Here is a 20,513-nt window from a genome sequence, read left to right as displayed (position 1 = left end):
CTGTGGATGCCTCTTCCCTATGCTGATGCTGAACCAGAGAAGATTCAGATAACTGAACTATACTAAAAATTATAGAGGGGAGTGTTAGACAAGACTGTGCTTTTCCACCCGAGTTTAGTTCCAAATTACAAAGTTAAACACATGCTTTAAGCATTTTCAAGTGTCATGTAAATGCTTGTTGTTATGGATGGTAGCTCCAAAGGAGTCTATAAAAATGTTGCAAGGTTCAGTTATATTTCTAGCAACCATTTAATAAAATACTCACTTTTAGAAGGAATTTCTCTTTCTCGTTTTTGATCTGCTGTTCCATTTCCTCATACAGATACTTAATCTCTTCATCATAGGCAGCAATTTTCCTAATCAGAAACAGAGAAGTGTATAAAATGAGTCTCTGTTGTGGTACTTGCAGACTTAAATAAAATAAGCAAGGCCAATATGTCTCTTTTTGATAGGTGCATAAAGAGGTAGAGTTAGTGATGATTTTTCACAAGCTGAATGTAAGGTTCTGGTACAACAGTCAATAATTCAGACTGTGGAGGAACTCAGTAGTCTTTATTATGTCGTGTCAGTGACCATTACTGCAGAAAGCCAGATCTATGGATCGTGGTTTCTGCAGACACATTTATTCCAAACGTTTTCCCGCTGGATCTCCCTCCACCCCACCCCACTCCCACCCACCCATCTTCCCACAGTTACTTTAGTAGAGAAAAGCTTTGCTATGTTTCCTAAGTATCTCAAGGACATGTGATAGACTTCGCTTCAGACCCTGGAAGGGGGGTTGGAGCCAGGAGGCCTGGTTAAGGCGGAAGGACCAATTAACATAAGGCAGATAACAGCAGGCCCAGGTGTGACCGTGGCTCTGGCCAGTCCATGCCAAGCTTGTGTTCTGCTGCTCCAGAGACCAGGACAAGGAGTGATGGGTTCAAGATGCAGGAAAAGAGATTCTACCTAAACATTAGAAAGAACTTCCTGACAGTCAGGGCTGTATGTCAGTGGAATACACTTAGGGTGAATTCCCACTGGGGATTAATCCTGGGATAGTCACCCGAAATATCCAGGTTTCCTCGAGATCTTCTCACAGCCAAACCATGGAACACAGATCAGTCCCATTTCTGGCGCTCCCCTCATTATCACAGGATTTTCCTGGACCTGCTTGTATATGCACTTTTTTGAAAAAACACTCCAATGGGAGCTAATAGGAGATGGGGCTACACATTTGAGGGTCCATAACTTTGGCCCCCATGAACCAAACTTCACCAAACCTGGGTGGTATCATCAGGAGGGTCTCCTAAAGCTACTCTGAAATTTTGGTGCTGCTAGCTTAACCATTGCACCCCTGACAGCAGGCACCCCCCCCAAGGTGCAGGCCTAGATGTCTTCACTAGAAACATGCTGCAGTGAGGATGTTGGAACCTGGATGAAAAGGTGCCGATTCTTTTGAAACTTGGTTATATCTGGATTAAATTTTCAGTGGGAATTCGGCCTTCTTCGGAGGGTGGTAGAGTCTCCTTTGGAGGTTTTTAAGCAGAGGCTGGATGGCCATCTGTCAAGAGTGTGCTGATTGTGTGTTCCTGCATGGCAGGAGATTGGGCTTGATGGGCCTTGTGGTCTCCTCCCACTCTAGGGCTCATTCCGTACATGCAGAATAATGCACTTTCAAACTGCTTTCAGTGCTCTTTGAAGCTGTGCGGAATGGCAAAATCCACTTGCAAACAGTTGTGAAAGTGGTTTGAAAACGCATTATTTTGCGTGTGCGGAAGGGGCCTATGATTCTATGAGAAGGACAAGTAGGTCAGTCACTCTGGTGCTTTTCTCATTGGACCATTTTAACTTCTCAGTCTGGACATGTTCAGTATTAACTGACAAAATTTGCTCAGTCAATCTATCAAGGGGGATTAATAATCACCCTTGATTATTAAGGTCACATTATTCATGTGTAATTGGAGTAGTAATTAGTTAAATTTCAACCCTCTGCATGATTTTGTGAAGAAGGGAAACTAAATGTTAGAAGAAACAAGATTCTAATTCTTTACTGAAAATATGTGTAAATTAAAGTGGTGGCAAAGAGCCTGCAATCCATCTAAGAAGCCATCACATAGACATGTTCAAAAGAAGCACTAACTTTTTCAGGGCAGACTCCAGTTCATACTTCTCGTGGTCTGCTTCTTGAAGCTGAGAGAAAATTCTTGCTAGGAAAGCTTCAAAACTGGAAAGTAAACAAGGCTCATCTTTCCTCAACTTTGACCACAGTTTCTTCATGTCATTCTCACTTAGGAAATAAAAGAAAATAATGGTTAAATGCTAAGATTTCCAAGCTGCAACGGCAGCAGATACTATAGCTGCCTGTATCATAAAAAATATTGTACTGTTGAAGGCTTTCACGGTTGGATTCAACTGGTTCTGGTGGGTTTTCCAGGGTGTGTGGCTGTGGTCTGGTGGATTTTGTTCCTAACGTTTCACCTGCATCTGTGGCCAGCATCTTCAGAGGTGTATCACAGAGAAAAGTCTGTTTCACACCACACAGCCCGGAAAACCCACCAGAACCAATTACAAATATTCTTCATATCTCTGTTGCTCTGTATAGGAGGGCTCTGTATATGGGTTTCTGATAAATAATAAACCTGTATGTCAGCTTGGTGTAGTGGTTAGACTAGGATATGGGAAACCCAGATTCAAATTTTTGTTCCACCATGGAAGTCTCGTGGGTTACTTTGGGCCAATCATTTTCTCTCAACCAAACAAACTCATAATGTTATTGTTGTGAGGATAAAATAGAGGCAAGGAGAATGATGTTGCTGGTTGTTTTACGTGTCCAGTGGGGAGGAAAATGGGGTCCAAATAGCTGGTTTGCTCCTTGTGCTTTATCTATTTAGATGAGAAGGCTTGGGTTCAAATTCCCATTCATGTCTTGAAGGACACTGTGCTCCCCACATTTGATGGAGTCCAATTGAAACTCACTGAGGTTATACTGGACCCAGAATTATTATTGGAGAAGTTAATGCTATTGCAAAAAATATATATCCCTCCTTACATCCTCATTTAGACCAGATGCTGATTCTGTATCTTAACCTGACTGATCTGGCCATACCCCATGGAAACCTTGAGGCTAACCAATTATAATACAAGATACATAGGTGTAGTCAACTCAGAAACTCCACTTGGCATAGAACAATACAACTTGGTTACTGTCTGGACTGTCTGCTGTCCATTGTCTAGGCTTTAATGATGTGTTTTTTGACAGTTTTAACGGTTTTTAAGATGTGATTTTATTATATATGTGTTTACTTGCAAGCCAATTTCATGGCCCTTAAGAGGGCAGAAAGTCCTCATTTAATTTTGTAAAATCAAGAAATACTCAACATTCTGGGTCCTTTTTGTATGCCCATCAGGTTTATATGAGAGAGAATTAAAATATAATATTGCTAGTGCACAGGGACGTAGGTATAGATTTTTATGGGGGGTTTGGGGGCGTGGCCACACCTTCCCAAGCCCCGCCCCCAGCCTCAGTGCTTATAAAAGCAGCTCTCTGAGGCCAGGGATGGCATAGTCCCCTGCCCCGCCCTCCCCAGCCCCCCACCAGCTGGGCTCCGAGACAGCAGCCAGCAGCCCCTTCTGCCCTCCCCTCTGGGCAGAGGCATAGCTAGGGGAAAAGGAGCCTGGTGCAAAATCTGAGTTTTGCGCTCCCCCCATGGGTGGCCGCTGTGATGCTGGAATCCACCCCCAAACAGCATCACTTTCAATGGTGTTCAAACCAGAGAGCCCAAATTCTCCTTTTAAATCCACCTTAAAGGGAGAATCTGGGGTCACCAGTTAAAACAACATTGACAGTGATGCTGTTTTGGGGTATATTATCTGGGAACCTTTGAACTGGGATGTCAGATTCTCCCTTTAAACTGGGGACCTCAGATTTTCCCTTTGAATCCATGCTGAAGGGGGTGAATTTAAAAGGAGAATCTGGGGAAATTTGGGGTGTGCCTGCTGTCAGGGGTGCAACTGTTAAGCTAGCAGCACCAAACTTTCTGGGTATCTTTATGAGACTCTCCTAGTGATACCACCCAGGTTTGGTGAAATTTGGCTCAGGGAGTCCAAAGTTATGGACCCTCAAAGGTGTAGCCCCCATCTTCTATTAGTTCCCATTGGAAACAATGGGGGATGGGGCACCCCATTTGGAAGACCATAGCTTTGGACCCCCTGGACCAAACTTCACAAAACCTGGGTAGTATCAGTAGGAGAGTCTCCCAACAAATCCCTGAAATTCTGGTGCTGCTAGCCTAAAAACAGCACCCCCTGCAAGCCAAAAACTGAAAAAACACTAAAAAATATCAAAAAACCCACAAATGGGGGGCGGAGCTTCATTATACGTAATGGGGGGGGGGGGCCTTGCTAGTTCAGGCTAAAAAGTACAGCCTAGCCAGACCTCCATGACATGATTTTCTTGGGACTCTGATTTTTCATAACATTCTTACTCTTCTAAGACCTTGTTAGCACCAAGCTTCTCCATAAGATTTGAAAACTGATGATCTTCATCTTCGTCCTCACCACAATCCTTGCAGATTCCTGTCAATTTGGACTGATAGATGTTTTCAGTTCCACTGTCTTGGATTTCAGAAACTGATATGTTTTGCTCAAACAAAAACTGGCCTGCAAATAAGAATACATTTAAGAGAGCAATCCTAAACACATCTATGCAGAATCCTACTAATATTTTTATTATCCAAAGCCACTGCAAAAAATTGGATATAATGGAAGGATACAACATAAGAAAAGTGAACAATAAAAATACAACTGGTTCTGGTGGGTTTTCCGGGGGGCTGTGTGGGCGTGGTCTGGTGGATCTTGTTCCTAACATTTCGCCTGCATTTGTGGCTGACATCTTCAGAGCTGGCCTGCAGATATCACAGAGGGAAGTCTGTTACACCCTGTTAACACCCAGTTAGGAACAAGATCCACCAGACCACAACCACACAGCCTGGAAAACCCACCACAACCAGTTGAATCTGGCCGTGAAAGCCTTCGACAATACAATAGAAATACAGTTTTAGGCTTCAGGACCAGGAACGCCATGGCCTGGACTTTGGATTTACGCTACCAATAAGTGGTGCAGCGGTGTGGCTGCAGCACCATCCCCAACCGCCTCAGGGTCTGGATTGGGCTGGCAGACCCTCAAGACTGATCTATAGATTAAAAAGTGTAATTGTTTACTTTGATGCCTAATTACAACAAGCAAATTAACACAATCTGTAAAAATGTAACTGCTCCATGCACCTCCAAGATATTGCTCCAAGATATTGGACACCATATATGTTTAGTTTGCTGAAGCACTGATAGCACAGTGGGTGGCAAATAGGCTGGAATGTGGTTATGTTCCCTGTACCCTGCACTGCTAGTGGCAGCATGTCTGAAGTGGCAGCATGTTTGTGAGCACCCACAATGTTTATACTTACTGCTAGCCACTGCTGTGGGTTGCAGGGTTGTAGAGGCAGCACATAGGAGGGGACAGAGAAATATATTTGCAGCAGTCCCAGTTAGTGGCAGGGCCCTCCTGTGTGGGACACATGGATCTTGCTCCCTTGGGTGTTTGTGTTGAAAGTGTGAATGGCGTGAGACCAGAGCAATACAGCCCCATGCCACACACCTTGTTACCTGAGCCCTGGACATCCTGGCTAGGATTTACATAGTGTTTAGGAGAGGTATGATTGACTGCAGGCTTATCTGGTATCATACTCTGTGCTTGCAGGCAGGGCAGGAAGAGGTGACACAGCACCCAGGTTTTTGTTTTGCGTGGGATTCTATAGTTTCGAGATGCACAGGGGCTTGGGTAGTGTAATCCTGCAGTTATATAAAAAGGGATTTTGGAAGCTGATGAAGTGTTGGAAGCTGTTCTGCTTGCACCACACCTCTAACACTGCTTAATTCTGTACCCGCATAGCGATTACACTGGTGCAGTGCCTGCAGGGCTTGCTGCTGGTGTCTCTATGGGATACGGTGATGTATCTCCATAATATGCCAGCAAAGACCATAGTCATCATTGTAACTCCATTCAGGATGGGGTTTAGGATTACTGTCAGAGTATAGCGTTAACTCACTGAGCATATTGTGTGTTAAGGCAGATCAGAATGATCTAACTGACAGTTCACCTGACTGATGCAAGAAGCAGTGAGCTGGACCAAACCAGTTCTAACCAGCCTCTGCAGGACTATGTGACCTTTATGCTGATTGGTCAGTACTTGTATATATGTCTGAACAGATGTGACTGTATGTTCTTGCTAGGGTACTCTGTGTTGGCAAAGCATGCTGTCCGTTTGTTCCATGATTCTGTAAATACTCCTTGTATATAGCTGCACTATAGATAAACTGGACTTCACTGAAGAGTCTGTTTCTTGTGGTGTTTTCTATTATCGTGGTGTTGCAGCTGAGTTCCAAGGCTGCTTCTCCTACTCTCGGTCACCAGCATTCCGCTGTGCTGCAGGTCTACTCGCTAATAATTATGCCATTACTTTTGTGGATTGCAATCCACTTTGCATTTCAGAACTCACTGAACCCCAAGGTAAATTCCTCCAGAGTTAGGGAACCATTGCCATCTGCATCCAGAGTATCAAATACTTTCTCCAGTTCTTCTGGGCTAAGGGATAATTCTTTATGAAGTCTCTGAAACAGCAAATCATTATTTGGTTAAGCAAATTTTCTGTATAAAGAATGTGAAATTCAAAATAAAGATCAAGGCAGAATTTGAAATAATTTAGTTTAACAGAAGAACCATCGGAGACTACCCTTTGGGTTCCCGTCAGTCAACCAATTACAAATTCATCAAACAGTAGCATTGTCTAGCCCACATTTTACTAGCTTGCTTGCAAAAATATAATGGAGGACCTTGTCAAAGGCTTTTAGAAAATCAAATTATGCTGCATTCACAGCATTCCCTTCATCGACGAAGCTTGTCACTCTATCAAAAATAGACATGAGATTAATCTGGCATGACTTGTTTTTGGGAAACCCATGTTGAATTTTATCTTTATCTTTATTAACCTTTAATAGGCATAGAATTTTAGTAATCACAGCATTCCCTTCAAAGTACTTAGAGACTGTCTATTTCATGATCTGCTGTAGAATCTTTCCTTGTATTGATGTCAGGCTGACCAGGCGATAATTGTTTGAGTCCTCTTTCTTTCCCTTTTTAAAGATGGGAACATTAGCCCTCCTCCAATTTCCTATTCGAGCAGTAGTGATGGGGTGGTTAAGAGCAGGTACATTCTAATTTGGAGGAACCGGGTTTGATTCTCTGCTCTGCCGCCTGAGCTGTGGAGGCTTATCTGGGGAATTCAGATTAGCCTGTGCACTCCCACACACGCCAGCTGGGTGACCTTGGGCTAGTCACAGCTTTTCGAAGCTCTCTCAGCCCCACCTACCTCACAGGGTGTTTGTTGTGAGGGGGGAAGGGCAAGGAGATTGTAAGCCCCTTTGAGTCTCCTATAGGAGAGAAAGGGAGGATATAAATCCAAACTCTTCCTCTTCTTCTATTGGCTTAAAAAATGTTTTCATCCTTTTTGGCATTTTAACGATGGTGGTTTCCACACAGCCCAAATATAACGGGCTGAGGAAGCTATTTATCCTGTTTTGGGAAGAACTTCACACAGGGCTCTTTCCCAAAATGGGTTCAGCCCGTTATATTTCCTTTAACCCGGGTTTTACAAAAATCACTACACTAGCAATCTTTTTGGAAAAAACAAAGGAGCCACAGCAACCTGGACTGTTTGCAATTGCTTCCTAGAGGGGGTGAAATCTCCAGTGTGAAGGCAAACGGGAAACCCGGTTCATTAATAATGTGCTATGCATGTTTTTTGTGTGGTGTGCCAAAACCACCAACGTTTTACAGTCTGTCTTTGTCATTAATTGTATGATATTGCTGGTTTATTGGTATTATTTTATCACTGAGATAGTTTTACCACTGGAAATATTTACATCCCACTTTTGGCTTATAGCCAAACATGACTATAGGTTTTTTTAAAAAAAAAAACAAGCCAAAATTTGCCTATGTACAAGTAGGAATTCAAGTTGCATGCAAGTTGCAGCTCACACAAAAAAATTACATCAAATTTGAGTGAAGCAAAACAAATATGTGATCAGACCAGGAAAATGTCTTAATGGACAACAACACGATTTGCTCAAAGTCATTTGGGACCCAAAAAAATTACTTCACAGTAATTTATCAAGCTATGCCATAGCTACCATCATCCCAAATGTCTCAGAGACTGTATCTGTTGAAAGCCTGTGTGTGATAAAGTTTAAAAAGTTCATAGAACTTTGAAGTAGAGTTGCTGCTGGAGTTCACTTGACGTGGAATTTCATGGTGAATGTGGGGGTTCCTGCCCAATAAACACATTTGTGATTGTACCATTTTACCTGCATATTATGGCGAGTTATGAATCCCTTCCCTTCCACATCACAAATTCGAAAGAATTCCTGTGCTTTTGTGAAAATGTTCATTGGTGCTCCTGAGTCTTCATTCTCTGCTTGGCTCTTTGCTTGAGCTCCTTCTGGCCCAGGAGAAGTATAGTGTTTATTCATCTCCCCAATTGTAATCATGGAAGCATCTGAGAAAGCTGCAACTTCATTGAAAATTCTGGACCAAAATCTGAATATGAATGAAAAAGCATGTAAGAGTCTCTCTCGACCATACTTTTTGTAATCTCTTAGCCAGTGACGTGGGTATAGATTTTTAATGGGGGTTTGGGGGGTGGGGCCACGGCCACACCTGCCCCTGGGGGCATGGCCATGCCTCCCCAAGCCCCACCCCAGCCTCAGTGCTTATAAAAGCAGCTCTTCAAGGCCAGGGACTGCAGACTCCCCTCCCCCTCCCACCCCACCCTGCCCCCCCCAACTGGGCTCACAGCCGGCAGTTGGCAGTCCCTTCTGCCCTCCCCTCCAGGCAGAGGCATAGCTAGGGAAAATGGAGCTTGGTGCAAAATCTGAGTTTTGTGTCCCCCCCATGGGCGGCCGCTGTGATGCCGGAATCCACCCCCAAACAGCATCACTTTCAATGGTGTTTAAATTAGGGAGCCCAGATTCTCCTTTTAAATCTGTCAGGACTACAACTCCCAGCATGCATCAGTTCCCAGCTTGCTGCCCCAGAGCGGGAACATGACAGCAATGTGAGCCTAGGGCGGGAAAAGGGGAAGAGGTGATTGGACCACCTCCGCTTTGAAACTGTCATAAATGCTGGAACCGAGGACGAGATCCAGCACCCTATAGCTACACACAACGGTGTAACCCCATATTAGCTCCAATTGGAAACAATGGAGGATGGGGCACTCCCTTTGGGACTCCATAACTTTGGACACCCTGAACCAAACCTCACCAACCCTGGGTGGTATCATCAGGAGAGTCTCCCAACAAATCCCTGAAATTTTGGTGCTGGTAGCCTAAAACTGAGCCCCCTGCAGACCAAAAACCAAAATAAAAAATAAAAAATACCCAAAAACCCACAAATGGGGGCTGAGCTTCGGACATGTAATGGGGGGGGGGTTTGAACCCAATAAACCCCCTTACCTTACATCCTTGCTCTTAGCCATGCTAATTATTCTTAATTAAAGAACACTAAAACATATGTTAATAAAGTGCATGATTCACATGCAAAGGTCAGAGGTAGGATGTAAGCTTGGATTCAGCAAGCTTGTTTGCATGCTATTGGCCAATTTCCCCGCTGATTGTAATGCCCCCCCTTCCCAGTTCCACTATGCAATAGTGTCCTCCATCCCACTATGCAGATCCCATGATCCTCAACAAAGCTTTTTTGGTTATTAAAGTGCGGGGGGTCTTTACACAGGTCCCATCCCCAAAATGCATCCACCCCGTTTTATTTCCCTCAATCCAGGATTTTCCAAGAATTGCTAGCAATTCTTAGCAAAATCCTGCGTTGGAGCTGCTTCTATATGAACAGCCAGGCAGGAGGCCTGTTCCCTCCCTTCCCCCACGCTGTCCACAGTCAGGGAGAATCTGCCTGCCACAGCAATACATTCATTATTGCTTTGCACCTTCTCCTTTTAAAAAAAATTGCATGTTGCACATGCGCGGCTACACAGGTGCAGCCGATCGTATTGTAGGATGATCGGCATGGCTGCGGGAATTCATTTCGGCATGCCTGCACATCTACACCCATGTTGCAGGAAATTTGTAAAAAGAGAAGCATCTCCATGCAAATGCACAAAAACAAACCAGATTGTTTCCATGGGCTCCAGCTGCTGCCTGCACGGCACGCGTGTGAGCAGGAAAAAGGGGGGTGGGTTCCTTTATAATGGCTGCCAGCTGTTATCCCCTTGCTGTGCAGAATCGACCAAGGTCCTAGGTTCAGTCACCAGCATCTCATAGAATCATAGAGTTGGAAGGGGTCATACTGGCCATCTAGTTCAACCTCCTGCTTAGTGCAGGCTGTACCTAAAGTTTGCCTGGTGTAACAAACAGTCTGAGTCCAGGGCAAAGTAACTACAAACAGTTCTTTATTCACTGGCTTAGACAGCTCCATACGCAAGACAGGAGAACTCTGGGCTCCCAGAGTTCAATCAATAGTATAAAATCAGACCACTACCCCACCCATGCAGAGATAAGAACATAAGAACATAAGAACATAAGAACTAGCCTGCTGGATCAGACCAGAGTCCATCTAGTCCAGCATTCTGCTACTCGCAATGGCCCACCAGGTGCCTTTGGGAGCTCACGTGCAGGATGTGAAAGCAATGGCCTTCTGCTGCTGCTGCTGCTCCAGAGCACCTGGTCTGCTAAGGCATTTGCAATCTGAGATCAAGGAGGATCAAGATTGGTAGCCATAGATTGACTTCTCCTCCATAAATCTGTCCAAGCCCTTTTTAAAGCTATCCAGGTTAGCAGCCATCACCACCTCCTGTGGCAGCATATTCCAAACACCAATCACACGTTGCGTGAAGAAGTGTTTCCTTTTATTAGTCCTAATTCTTCCCCCCAGCATTTTCAATGAATGCCCCCTGGTTCTAGTATTGTGAGAAAGAGAGAAAAATTTCTCTCTGTCAACATTTTCTACCCCATGCATAATTTTACAGACTTCAATCATATCCCCCCTCAGACGTCTCCTCTCCAAACTAAAGAGTCCCAAACGCTGCAGCCTCTCCTCATAAGGAAGGTGCTCCACTCCTTCAATCATCCTCGTTGCCCTTCTCTGCACTTTTTCTATCTCTTCGATATCCTTTTTGAGATGTGGCGACCAGAACTGAACACAGTACTCCAAGTGCGGTCGCACCACTGCTTTATATAAGGGCATGACAATCCTTGCAGTTTTATTATCAACTCCTTTCCTAATTATCCCCAGCATAGAGTTTGCCTTTTTCACAACTGCCGTGCATTGAGTTGACATTCCCGTGGAACTATCAACTAAAACGCCCAAATCCCTTTTCTGGTCTGTGACTGATAGCACTGACCCCTGTAGCGTGTATGTGAAGTTTGGATTTTTTGCCCCTATGTGCATCATTTTACATTTAGCTACATTGAACTGCAATCATAATATATCATAAATATCATATGATATCATAAAGATATCATAAACAAAGAGAGTTCACGCAGAAAGAATCACACTTGAAGATAGCACACAGGCAGGCATATCTCGGCCCGGCTCGTACTCCAGGCAAACCGCCAAAAGAAGAGTTGGCGCGCAGTCAGGTGGGAACCAAGGTCAGATGAACATAGCACTTTACACCTGGCAAGTTTTTGTCCATTGCTGCTTGAAGGCTGCCACTGAGGGGGAGAGCTCCCCACCTCCCTAGGCAGCCAATTCCACGGCTGAACTACTCTTATACCCCTGGTATTCCTCCCATTCAAATAGTTGCCAAGGTTGAGGCTGAGTGAGTATGACTGGCGCAAAGCCACCCAGCAAGTTTCCATGGCAGAGTGGAGATTCATGCCTGGGTTTCCCATATCCAAGTCCAACACCTTAACCACTGGAAATGAGCCAGTGTGGTGCAGTGGGGTTAAGAGCAGGTGGACTCTAATCTGGGGAACTGGGTTTGATTCTCCACATGAGCAGCAGAGTCTTATCTGGTGAACCAGATTTGCTTTCACTCTTACATTCCTGCTAGTCCCCCTCAGTTCCATCTACCTCACAAGGTCTCTGTTGTGGGAGAGAAAGGGGAGAAGATTATCAGCCCCTTTGAGCTCTTTACAGTAGAAAAAGGGAGGGTCTAAATCAAAACTCTTCTTCCAACTCTATACTTCTTCAAACTCACACTGGCTCACAACCTGCAGCGTACAGAGGGACTTTGACCTCTTGTGTTTTTGGTGTTATACCTCTCTTGATAATCTCCAATTAAAGGGATCTGGTAGTAGATGGTATGAAAGACTTTGGCCTTAGATGTTCCAGGAATGCAGCCAGTCTGAGTAGACAGTACTGGCTTTGATGGACCAAAGAGCCTGATTCAGTTAACGTCAGCTTCATGTGTTCATGTGGTACTTAATTTGGCTTGATTGTTAAAATATAAATATAGGCAGGACACAGGCTTGGCTTCTCAGAGCTATTCCATTTAACAGGGCAATTAGGAGTCTTGATGTGGGGACAGATTCATTTGCAGCAATGTAAGGATCACAGTGATCACATTTCAGCTATTTTATCATAGACCCCATCTTTGACTAATGTATCTTCAGAGCCTGAAGGTGCATGTATGAAATAGTCATAATACAATAAATTACCTGTGCTGGATTTTCGTGCGTGCGTGCGTGTTATCTGGAGGCAGAACTGGCATTAGGCAAACAGAAGATTTGTAATACAAATTTCCAAAGTAGATATGCTGATATGCAGATCTCTCTCACCTTTAAATCTCAATCTAAATTTTCCAGTACTTAAGAAGTGTGCAAACTATTTAAATATTTTAATTACATTAAAAACTAGATATTTTAAATTATGGCCTTTGTCCTGGTGTTGGTAGGAGTTAGAGATGGAATAATTATTCCACTTTTGGCTTATGTACTAAGTTCAGGAGAAGACCTAGTTACCTTTTTCTCTCATTGGAGACAATGTATATACACTGAAAGAACAGCTTTTTAAAAAGTAGCCACTGAGACAACATCCTGGATGATTAAGGGATTGTGTTAACCAAATACATACAAGGATTATTTACTTTGTTGAATGCACCGGATTGCTGAAAGAGGCCAGATGACTGCATAGTAAAGAAAATAGGCACAGTGTATTGAACAGTATCCATTCCCTTACTTTATTTTGCAGTTTGTTAAAATTTCATATATTTCCTCTGGGTTGATAATTATTGTAAATCTGCATGATGAACCACAGGGTAGGTAGTGGGAGGCACTGAAGTCCCCTGCTGCTGCTTTTATTACGGCACTCAGGAAGGTTTGTGATTTTTAAAACTTGCATGTACTGGGACAATTTTAGTGTTGCTGTTCTTTCTCTTTTCTGTGTTTTAATGAAAATTCTAGGCTGGTTTGATAATTTTAGTTTTTATTGATAATGAGATTTTAATATTTTTGTGAGTTGATAATATTATTAGGACTAGAAGATAGGATATTTCTGAACATTTTTTGTACAATTAGCAGCATTCTAAATTTTGGCAAGGATGTGCTATTCAGATATAAATTTGTCATTTTCACAACTTGCCTTTAGTAATTTCTTAAATCTGGATTTTTTTTAACAGAATCATGCTCCCCCATTAAATGAATGATTGCACAAATTGTTTATAAAAATGCAATAATTTGGCAGTAGTCTGGGGTACATCATGTACAAATAATTCCTGAAGTCCCTCAACTGAAAATGGTTCTACTTGTTTCCTGCATTGCTGGGGAGATAATAGTATTTTAGCATTTGTCACCTCTGAGTGGTTTGGAAATGACACAACATAACATAAACAAAATTGTATATGAGTGCAGCCTACACTGCATAAACATGGCTTACTTGCAATGATTTAAGAAGTTGTTTAAAGAAAAAAATAATACACTGAACAGGTGTAGCTCTTTTGTCTTACATGTAACTCAAGTGTACATTCTCCCAGTGACCCAAGGCATGGGCTGTTTTTGGGCAGGTGTAGGGAAAAGTTCTGGGAATCACAAAAAGCCAGTGGAGAGGGGTCAAACCCACCCAGTGAACACTGGGAAGCACCTTGCACCTTGCTATTCCTACAGTCCCTCTGGCTGCAGCTGGGTCAAGGTACAGCCCACCTGCCAACTACAAGTCCCACGGGGCCATGGCCTTGTCCGCTTCCCTGAAATACCGGGTTGGTGCCACATTTGGCAACAGTGCTCAGAGAAGCAACGGGGGGATGTCAAAGAGCTACATGTGGCTCCCAACCCACTGAGTGAATACTACGATTATATACAATTCAATAGGCCCATGTTTAGGACCAAGTCACTTTGGACTGGGGTTGCCAATAGGTCTGGAGGAAAATGTCCTGTCCTTTTAATAGAGGCTTAATGTATGGAAATGAAAAGTGGGCGCTTCCACAGCATGCAGGTAAATAACATTATCTGGTAATGCTTTTCCATTTCATTCTCCAAACTCTTTCCTGTATCTACTGTGAGGGGAACTGTGCTGAAAAATGCTTCAGCAATGAACAAGAGTTTGGAATTGTAAGCAGAAATCTTATTTTTGTGGCTTGATCATCCCTCCTTGGATCTGTAATGTTCAGTCATTCAAATCTGTTTAAATAAAGCTATAAAGAACTTTTGTCTGTGTTTACATTAATTGTCTGTCCATAACATATTTCACAAGCAAACAATATACCGAATAGCTATTTCTCAAACTTTGTGTACCTGAGAATGTGGATGCAAGTGCCACTGTCTGCCAACAACCATAATGTTTTGTATGTACTCAATCTGATTTGCCTTATCTGGGCAGGACTGTAATACTAGCTGTTGTATCAGGTGTTACTTTAAGAATTCCTCCGGTCCTCATTTTTCTGTTCAGTTTAACTCATTTACTTTTCATTGCTATTGTGGACAAATCAGAGGTTAATGTTCAACTTCACTATTCCTGAAAGTCACTGAACATCTTTCTTTGACTGTAGGGGTGGAATCAACTTTATAGCCAGAATTTTTATTTTACCTAGTTCATTTTATCTTTCAGCAGAAATATCAGTTATTTAATGAATAAAACACATTTATCCCTGTTCCATTTTAAGTTTGCAGACCTTCTAGCATTCAAAAGTTCCCAAATTAAGTGATTGTGCTCTTCTTCAGATGTACTCCAGACTATAATGTCACCCATGGATGTGCCCATCCCACCAGTCTTCTGTTGCAGATGTGATACAAAAAGCAAGCACAGAGATCCATATAATCAAAATGGAGTATTAAATGAATATACTTCTGAATTCTCTTCTGTTAATTTTAATTGCCAAACCCCTGAAGAAACAGCTCACTAAAAATAAATGGACATTTGCAAACTGGGCTATTACCTCATCTTCAGTTATTAAGTCTAACTCTCTTAAGTGCTTTATTGAAATCTCTTGGATTCAAACATATGAGCAACTGGCCGTTATGCTTCCTCTCAAGAGACTATTCAGTGTACTAAATTTTTTCACACAAACACACACGCGCGCGTGCTGACAGAGGTGGGATCCAGAAGGTTCTCACAGGTTCCCAAGAGTTCATTACTAATTATTTGTGTGTGCCGAGAGGGGGTTACTAATTGGTGATTTTGCCACGTGATTTTTGCCTTAGTTACGCCCCTCCTCCGCTCCTCAGCAGTAGCGCGCAGAACTTGAAGCAGTCTAGCAGGAGGTGCACCGGCGTGCGTGGCAGCCTGCGCCTGCGTGCATTCGTTTTCTCTCGCCTGCGACCGGCGCGAGTGGTTGCGCCCATTAAGCCACAAAGCCCTCGGCCCAGCAATGCCCTGCCCCCAGAATGCCTGGCCACGCCCCCGTCGTGCCCCGCCCAGCCCTATTGGCACTGCGCCACAGTTTGAATCCCACCACCATGGGAACCTGTTACTAAAATGTTTGGATCCCACCACTGCACGCGCACACCCACACACACACCATCCTTTTGAGCTCAAGTTTAAGTTTACCCAAGTAGGCAACAGCACTTTCCTGCAAGCATGGATAAAAGGATATATTACTTACTAATCAGAATGAACTGTTGAACTGGCAAACAGCCCAGCCCTACAGACAAATACTGATATTCTTGTATAAACATAAGAGACCTGAAGGATTAGACTATCCAGCACAACATCCTGTTTCACAGTGGCCAGCAGTGATCAAGGCAGAGAGGCCATGCTCCCATGTGTTTATGACCTCTGAATATAGAAGCTCATTATACTCACCATGTTAATCTGTGTAACCCTCTTTTCAAGCAATCGATGCTCATGGCAATCACTATATCTACTGGCAGTGAATTCCATAATTTAATTGTGTGTAAAGTGCTTGACATGGGGACCCCAGCTAGGGGCTTTCAAAGCAAGTAAGAAGCAGAGATGGCTTGTCAGCGCCCTCCTCTGCAGAGTCTTTCCTAGTTACCTACCTTCCAAGAACTGACTCTGTTTAGCTTCCCAGATCCATAAGGATTGGGATATACCATGTCACCATCTCTCCCACAATTTAATTACTCATGGAGTAAAGAAGTCTTTCCGTTTGTTTGCCCATTAACTTCACTGGGTGCCACAAAGTTTTAATATTATGAGAGAGGGGGGTAGGGAAGTCTCCCTATTCCAGTGGTGGCGAACCTATGGCACGGGCACCAGAGGTGGCACTCAGAGCCTTCTCTGTGGGCACACGCAGAGTTCGCCTTGTGAGGGGGAAATCACCCCCCTATCAAGGCTGACCTGGGCCGCTGGGCTCGATTATTAGCATTAAACCTAAAACCTAATTTTGGGGAAGCAGTGTAGGTTACCCCGTTAAGCGCTGTTAACCCCCACTGATTTTCATGCAAAAAACTAAAGCGTGATCCTTTACCTGGGAGTAAGCTCAGTTGCTGGCAATGGGGCTTGATTCTGAGTAAACCCTCATAGGGTTGTGATTCACCCATTCAAAGAGTTGCATGGTTGCTTCAAAGCAAAGCCAGCGACTACTACCAAGCTTACTCCTGAGTAATGCATGCCTCTGAGCCAACCATTTTTTCTAAACTAAAACCTCAGTATTCAGATTAAATTGCTGTGTTGGCACTTTGCGATAAATCAGTGGGGTTTGGGTTGCAATTTGGGCACTCGGTCTCGGAAAGGTTCACCATCACTGCCCTATTCACTTTCTCCATCCAGTTCATAATTTTATTAAATCTCTATCACATCCGTTTAGCTGACTTTTCTGTAAATTAAGAAGTCACAGACTTATGGCAATCCCTAGTAGGGTTTTCAAGGCGGTTTGCCATTGCCTGCCTCTGAGTCACAACCCTGTTATTCCTTGGTGTTCTCCCATTCAAATACTGACCAGAGCTGACCATGCTGGGTTTGTGAGATCCGAGCTACCCTGGTCAGGGCCTTCTTCTGTGTTTTTCCCCAACTCCTTAATGTTCTATTTGAAATTATGTGACCTGAAATATACACAGTATTCCCCAAATGGAGACACATCATGGCTTTATACAAGGGTATTTCAACGCTGGCTGTTTTATTCTCAATCCTAATAATCCTCAGCATGCAATTTCACTGCTGCTGCAAACTCAGTCTATATTTTCAATGTGCTGTCCACTACAACCCCAGGAACTCTTCCAGTATTGGTCTTAGCCAGCTCAGAAAATATATTTAAAGTTAGGATGCTTTTGGTCTGAACATTTAGCCTGAACTTTTTTTTCCGGTGAATGGGGCTGTAGACAGATCTGTCCAGATTGTCAAAACTTTGACAAAGAAAGCTTCTGATAGTGGTTGTGATGACCAGGAGGGAATGGTTACTCCCTCGCACATTTTTTAATGGGAACGTCCATTAGAACTAATCTATCCATAACTGATGATATAGTGAATAATAATTCTCAGGAGAATGAAAGGAATTCATAAGATGAACTAGTTTGACAAGACAGTCCATGATCTTCCAGAATTTAAATAGGAGGACCAATCTTGTACATGGCTTGTACATGGAATAAAAAAGGGATAGTTGAGGAACAATCATATTCAAGGTCTTCTGTGTTGCAACCGTCTATCCCAGAGGTTCCTCAATTTTTAATCAACTAACAAATGCTACATACAATCCAAAGGAATGTGACCATCAACAGAAGAGTCCATTAAATATTCATAATGAATGGACACAGTGTACTGACTGTTATGGGTTTTCCAGCCTGTGTGACCATAGTCTGGTAGTTTTAGCTGCTAAGTTTCATCTGCCTCTGTGGCTCTTCCTTCTCAGCACTCAACTAGCCTGAGAACCAACAGAAGACTTGCAGTTAGATTCAGCTGGAAGCAGCTACAGACAAGGCAGCTGTGGACACTCATACATCTCTCAGGGCATTGCAAGGAAAAAACAGGTATCCAACTACACAGAACACTCCACTGTGCCACAGAGAGAAACAAATCTTACCAGGAAATCCCTCTGAAGATGCCAGCCATACATATGGAGCTAAAACTACAAGACTGTGACCACACAGGCCGAAAAACCCATAACAGTCAGTACATTGTGTTCATTCATTATGAATATTTAATGGACTCTTCTGTTGATGGTCACATTCCTTTGATTGTATGTAGCATTTGTTAGATGACTAAAAATTGAAGCAGTGCCTTCTAAGACCTCTGAGGAACAACCTGGGATAGCTCTTATTTATTTAATTTATGACATTAACTGGTAAAGGTCATTTTTATAGATAATATATTTTTATTTATGATTTATCTGTATGATTTATTTGTATTTTATATATTATTTTTAAGGGGAAAGATGTGATAAAGCATGTAATTTTGAGACATTCTCTTATATTTAGTAGTGTTAGGGAGCAATCCTAAACAGTTTCACTCAGAAGTATTCAGATAGGCATGCTGCCAGGGAAATTGTTCTTATGTCTGAAACCTTAAGGAACTGGTAGGTTGAGCACTTGGCCTAAGACTGCACAGTTATAATTTGTTCTAAAACATGTAGAATATATCATAGTTGCCATCTACATTAAAGCTGTTTTAAGTCATTCCTTATTCTTTTTGTCTGTCTGTGGGTCCAGAAATATTACATCTATCATTATAAAAAAGAAAAATAACCCCCAAATGCTCTTAAAATATAATACAATTCTGCATTAAAATCTGTTTATCCAAGAGCAGGTTTTGTAACTTTTCTGCAGATCTCTCTCCTACCCAAATATCTCGCCTTCTACTAAAATGGCACCCTGAGCTCAAGGGACATGTCAAATCTATTGCCACCTTTAATAGGCAACATTTAAAGAGCATCCCTTTAATATTAGCTCTGTCACCTACAACAGGAAGGCCCCCACTGAGTCTTCAACACAGGAAAGTGGTTAAGCTATTTCACTACAAGATAGAGAGGAAGTGGAAGCAGAGTTATGCTTCAGTCTCTCCAACGGAATTGTTTAACTTGTCAGTTTATTTCTTCAAAGGTGCCGAACTGTAATCATCAGGCATCATCCAGCTTGTTTTTTGCCCAGCCAATTGTACTTAAAAATCTACTTACCCCTCTCAGTGCCCTGAATGGGCATCCAGAGCTGTCTGGTCTGTAGGAGCTCACAGCTGCGTCTAACTGCAAGTCTTGAGTTAGCCGTGTGCAAGGAGGAAGGAAGAGCCAGTGAGAGGGGGACGGAGCACTTCCGAAGCACTGCCAAGCCAGCACATGGCTTCAACAGGTGAAGAGGAGGTTGTGGGCAGGGCAAGAGCAAGTCTAACTCGTTCTTCCTCATCATGAGCATAGGGCATAGTTTTGTCACAAGATACTTTTGATTTATATCCTATTTTGATCTACTAGTAAAAGCAGTTTAACCATGGTAGCTTTTCTTAAAGCTGCTTTTCATGTTATATCATTAGGGTATACCTACATACATCTACAAAATGCAATGCACAAATTTAAAAATGCACATTTAGAAACACCCACAGGGTTCTTGGAGAGCCAGAATTACCTTTAGTTCCCTGTTAAGGCTTTGTGAAATCCTATTTCAAAGGGTGTCTACTGCCTCTTGACACTTGGTAGGAGACAATCAGAAGGGATGCTGTGTGGTTTCCGGGCTGTATGGCCGTGTTCTAGCAGCATTCTCTCCTGACGTTTCACCTGCATCTGTGGCTGGCATCTTCAGAGGATCTGATAGTAGGAATGGAAAGCAAGTGGGGTATATATACTGTGAGGTCAAAAGGTGAGGCCATCTGAATAGAGTAGCCTGACATGTGAGTCACAAAGAAGTCTGTAGCATGTGAGTAACAATGAAGATAGCAAGGTCAATAGGTGAATTCATCTGAAGAGAAGTATCCTGGTCTTTGTTCCCTTTGATTGCTATTGTCTATAGTTGTCCTGTGTTTGGGTGGAGCTGATTAGTCACTGTCTTGATTCTAGAGCCGTGGTGGCGAACCTTTGGCACTCCAGATGTTATGGACTACAATTCCCATCAGCCCCTGTCAGTATGGCCAATTGGCAGGGGCTGATGGGAATTGT

The 20,513-nt window shown here is 43.1% G+C and overlaps 1 protein-coding gene across 1 annotated transcript in view; it reads right to left on the bottom strand.

Annotated features, from left to right (window-relative positions):
* Positions 1-19,645, bottom strand: part of CRACR2A (calcium release activated channel regulator 2A) — a 101,866-nt gene extending 82,221 nt beyond the window's left edge. The window contains exons 1-6 of the mRNA XM_048509527.1: positions 19,548-19,645; positions 8,401-8,632; positions 6,537-6,648; positions 4,467-4,641; positions 2,123-2,269; positions 266-356 (exon numbers count right to left, since the gene is read on the bottom strand). Of these exons, the coding sequence (XP_048365484.1) occupies positions 266-356; positions 2,123-2,269; positions 4,467-4,641; positions 6,537-6,648; positions 8,401-8,583 (708 nt within the window). The 5' untranslated portion in view covers positions 8,584-8,632; positions 19,548-19,645. The remainder of the gene's footprint in view (positions 1-265; positions 357-2,122; positions 2,270-4,466; positions 4,642-6,536; positions 6,649-8,400; positions 8,633-19,547) is intronic.
* Between the last annotated feature and the right edge of the window lie 868 nt (positions 19,646-20,513).

The sequence above is a fragment of the Sphaerodactylus townsendi genome, linkage group LG10, assembly GCF_021028975.2.
Source record: "Sphaerodactylus townsendi isolate TG3544 linkage group LG10, MPM_Stown_v2.3, whole genome shotgun sequence".
Lineage (NCBI taxonomy): Eukaryota > Metazoa > Chordata > Lepidosauria > Squamata > Sphaerodactylidae > Sphaerodactylus > Sphaerodactylus townsendi.
The sequence above is the reverse complement of the archived record's forward strand: the minus strand, read 5'-3'. Positions and strand labels throughout refer to the sequence as shown.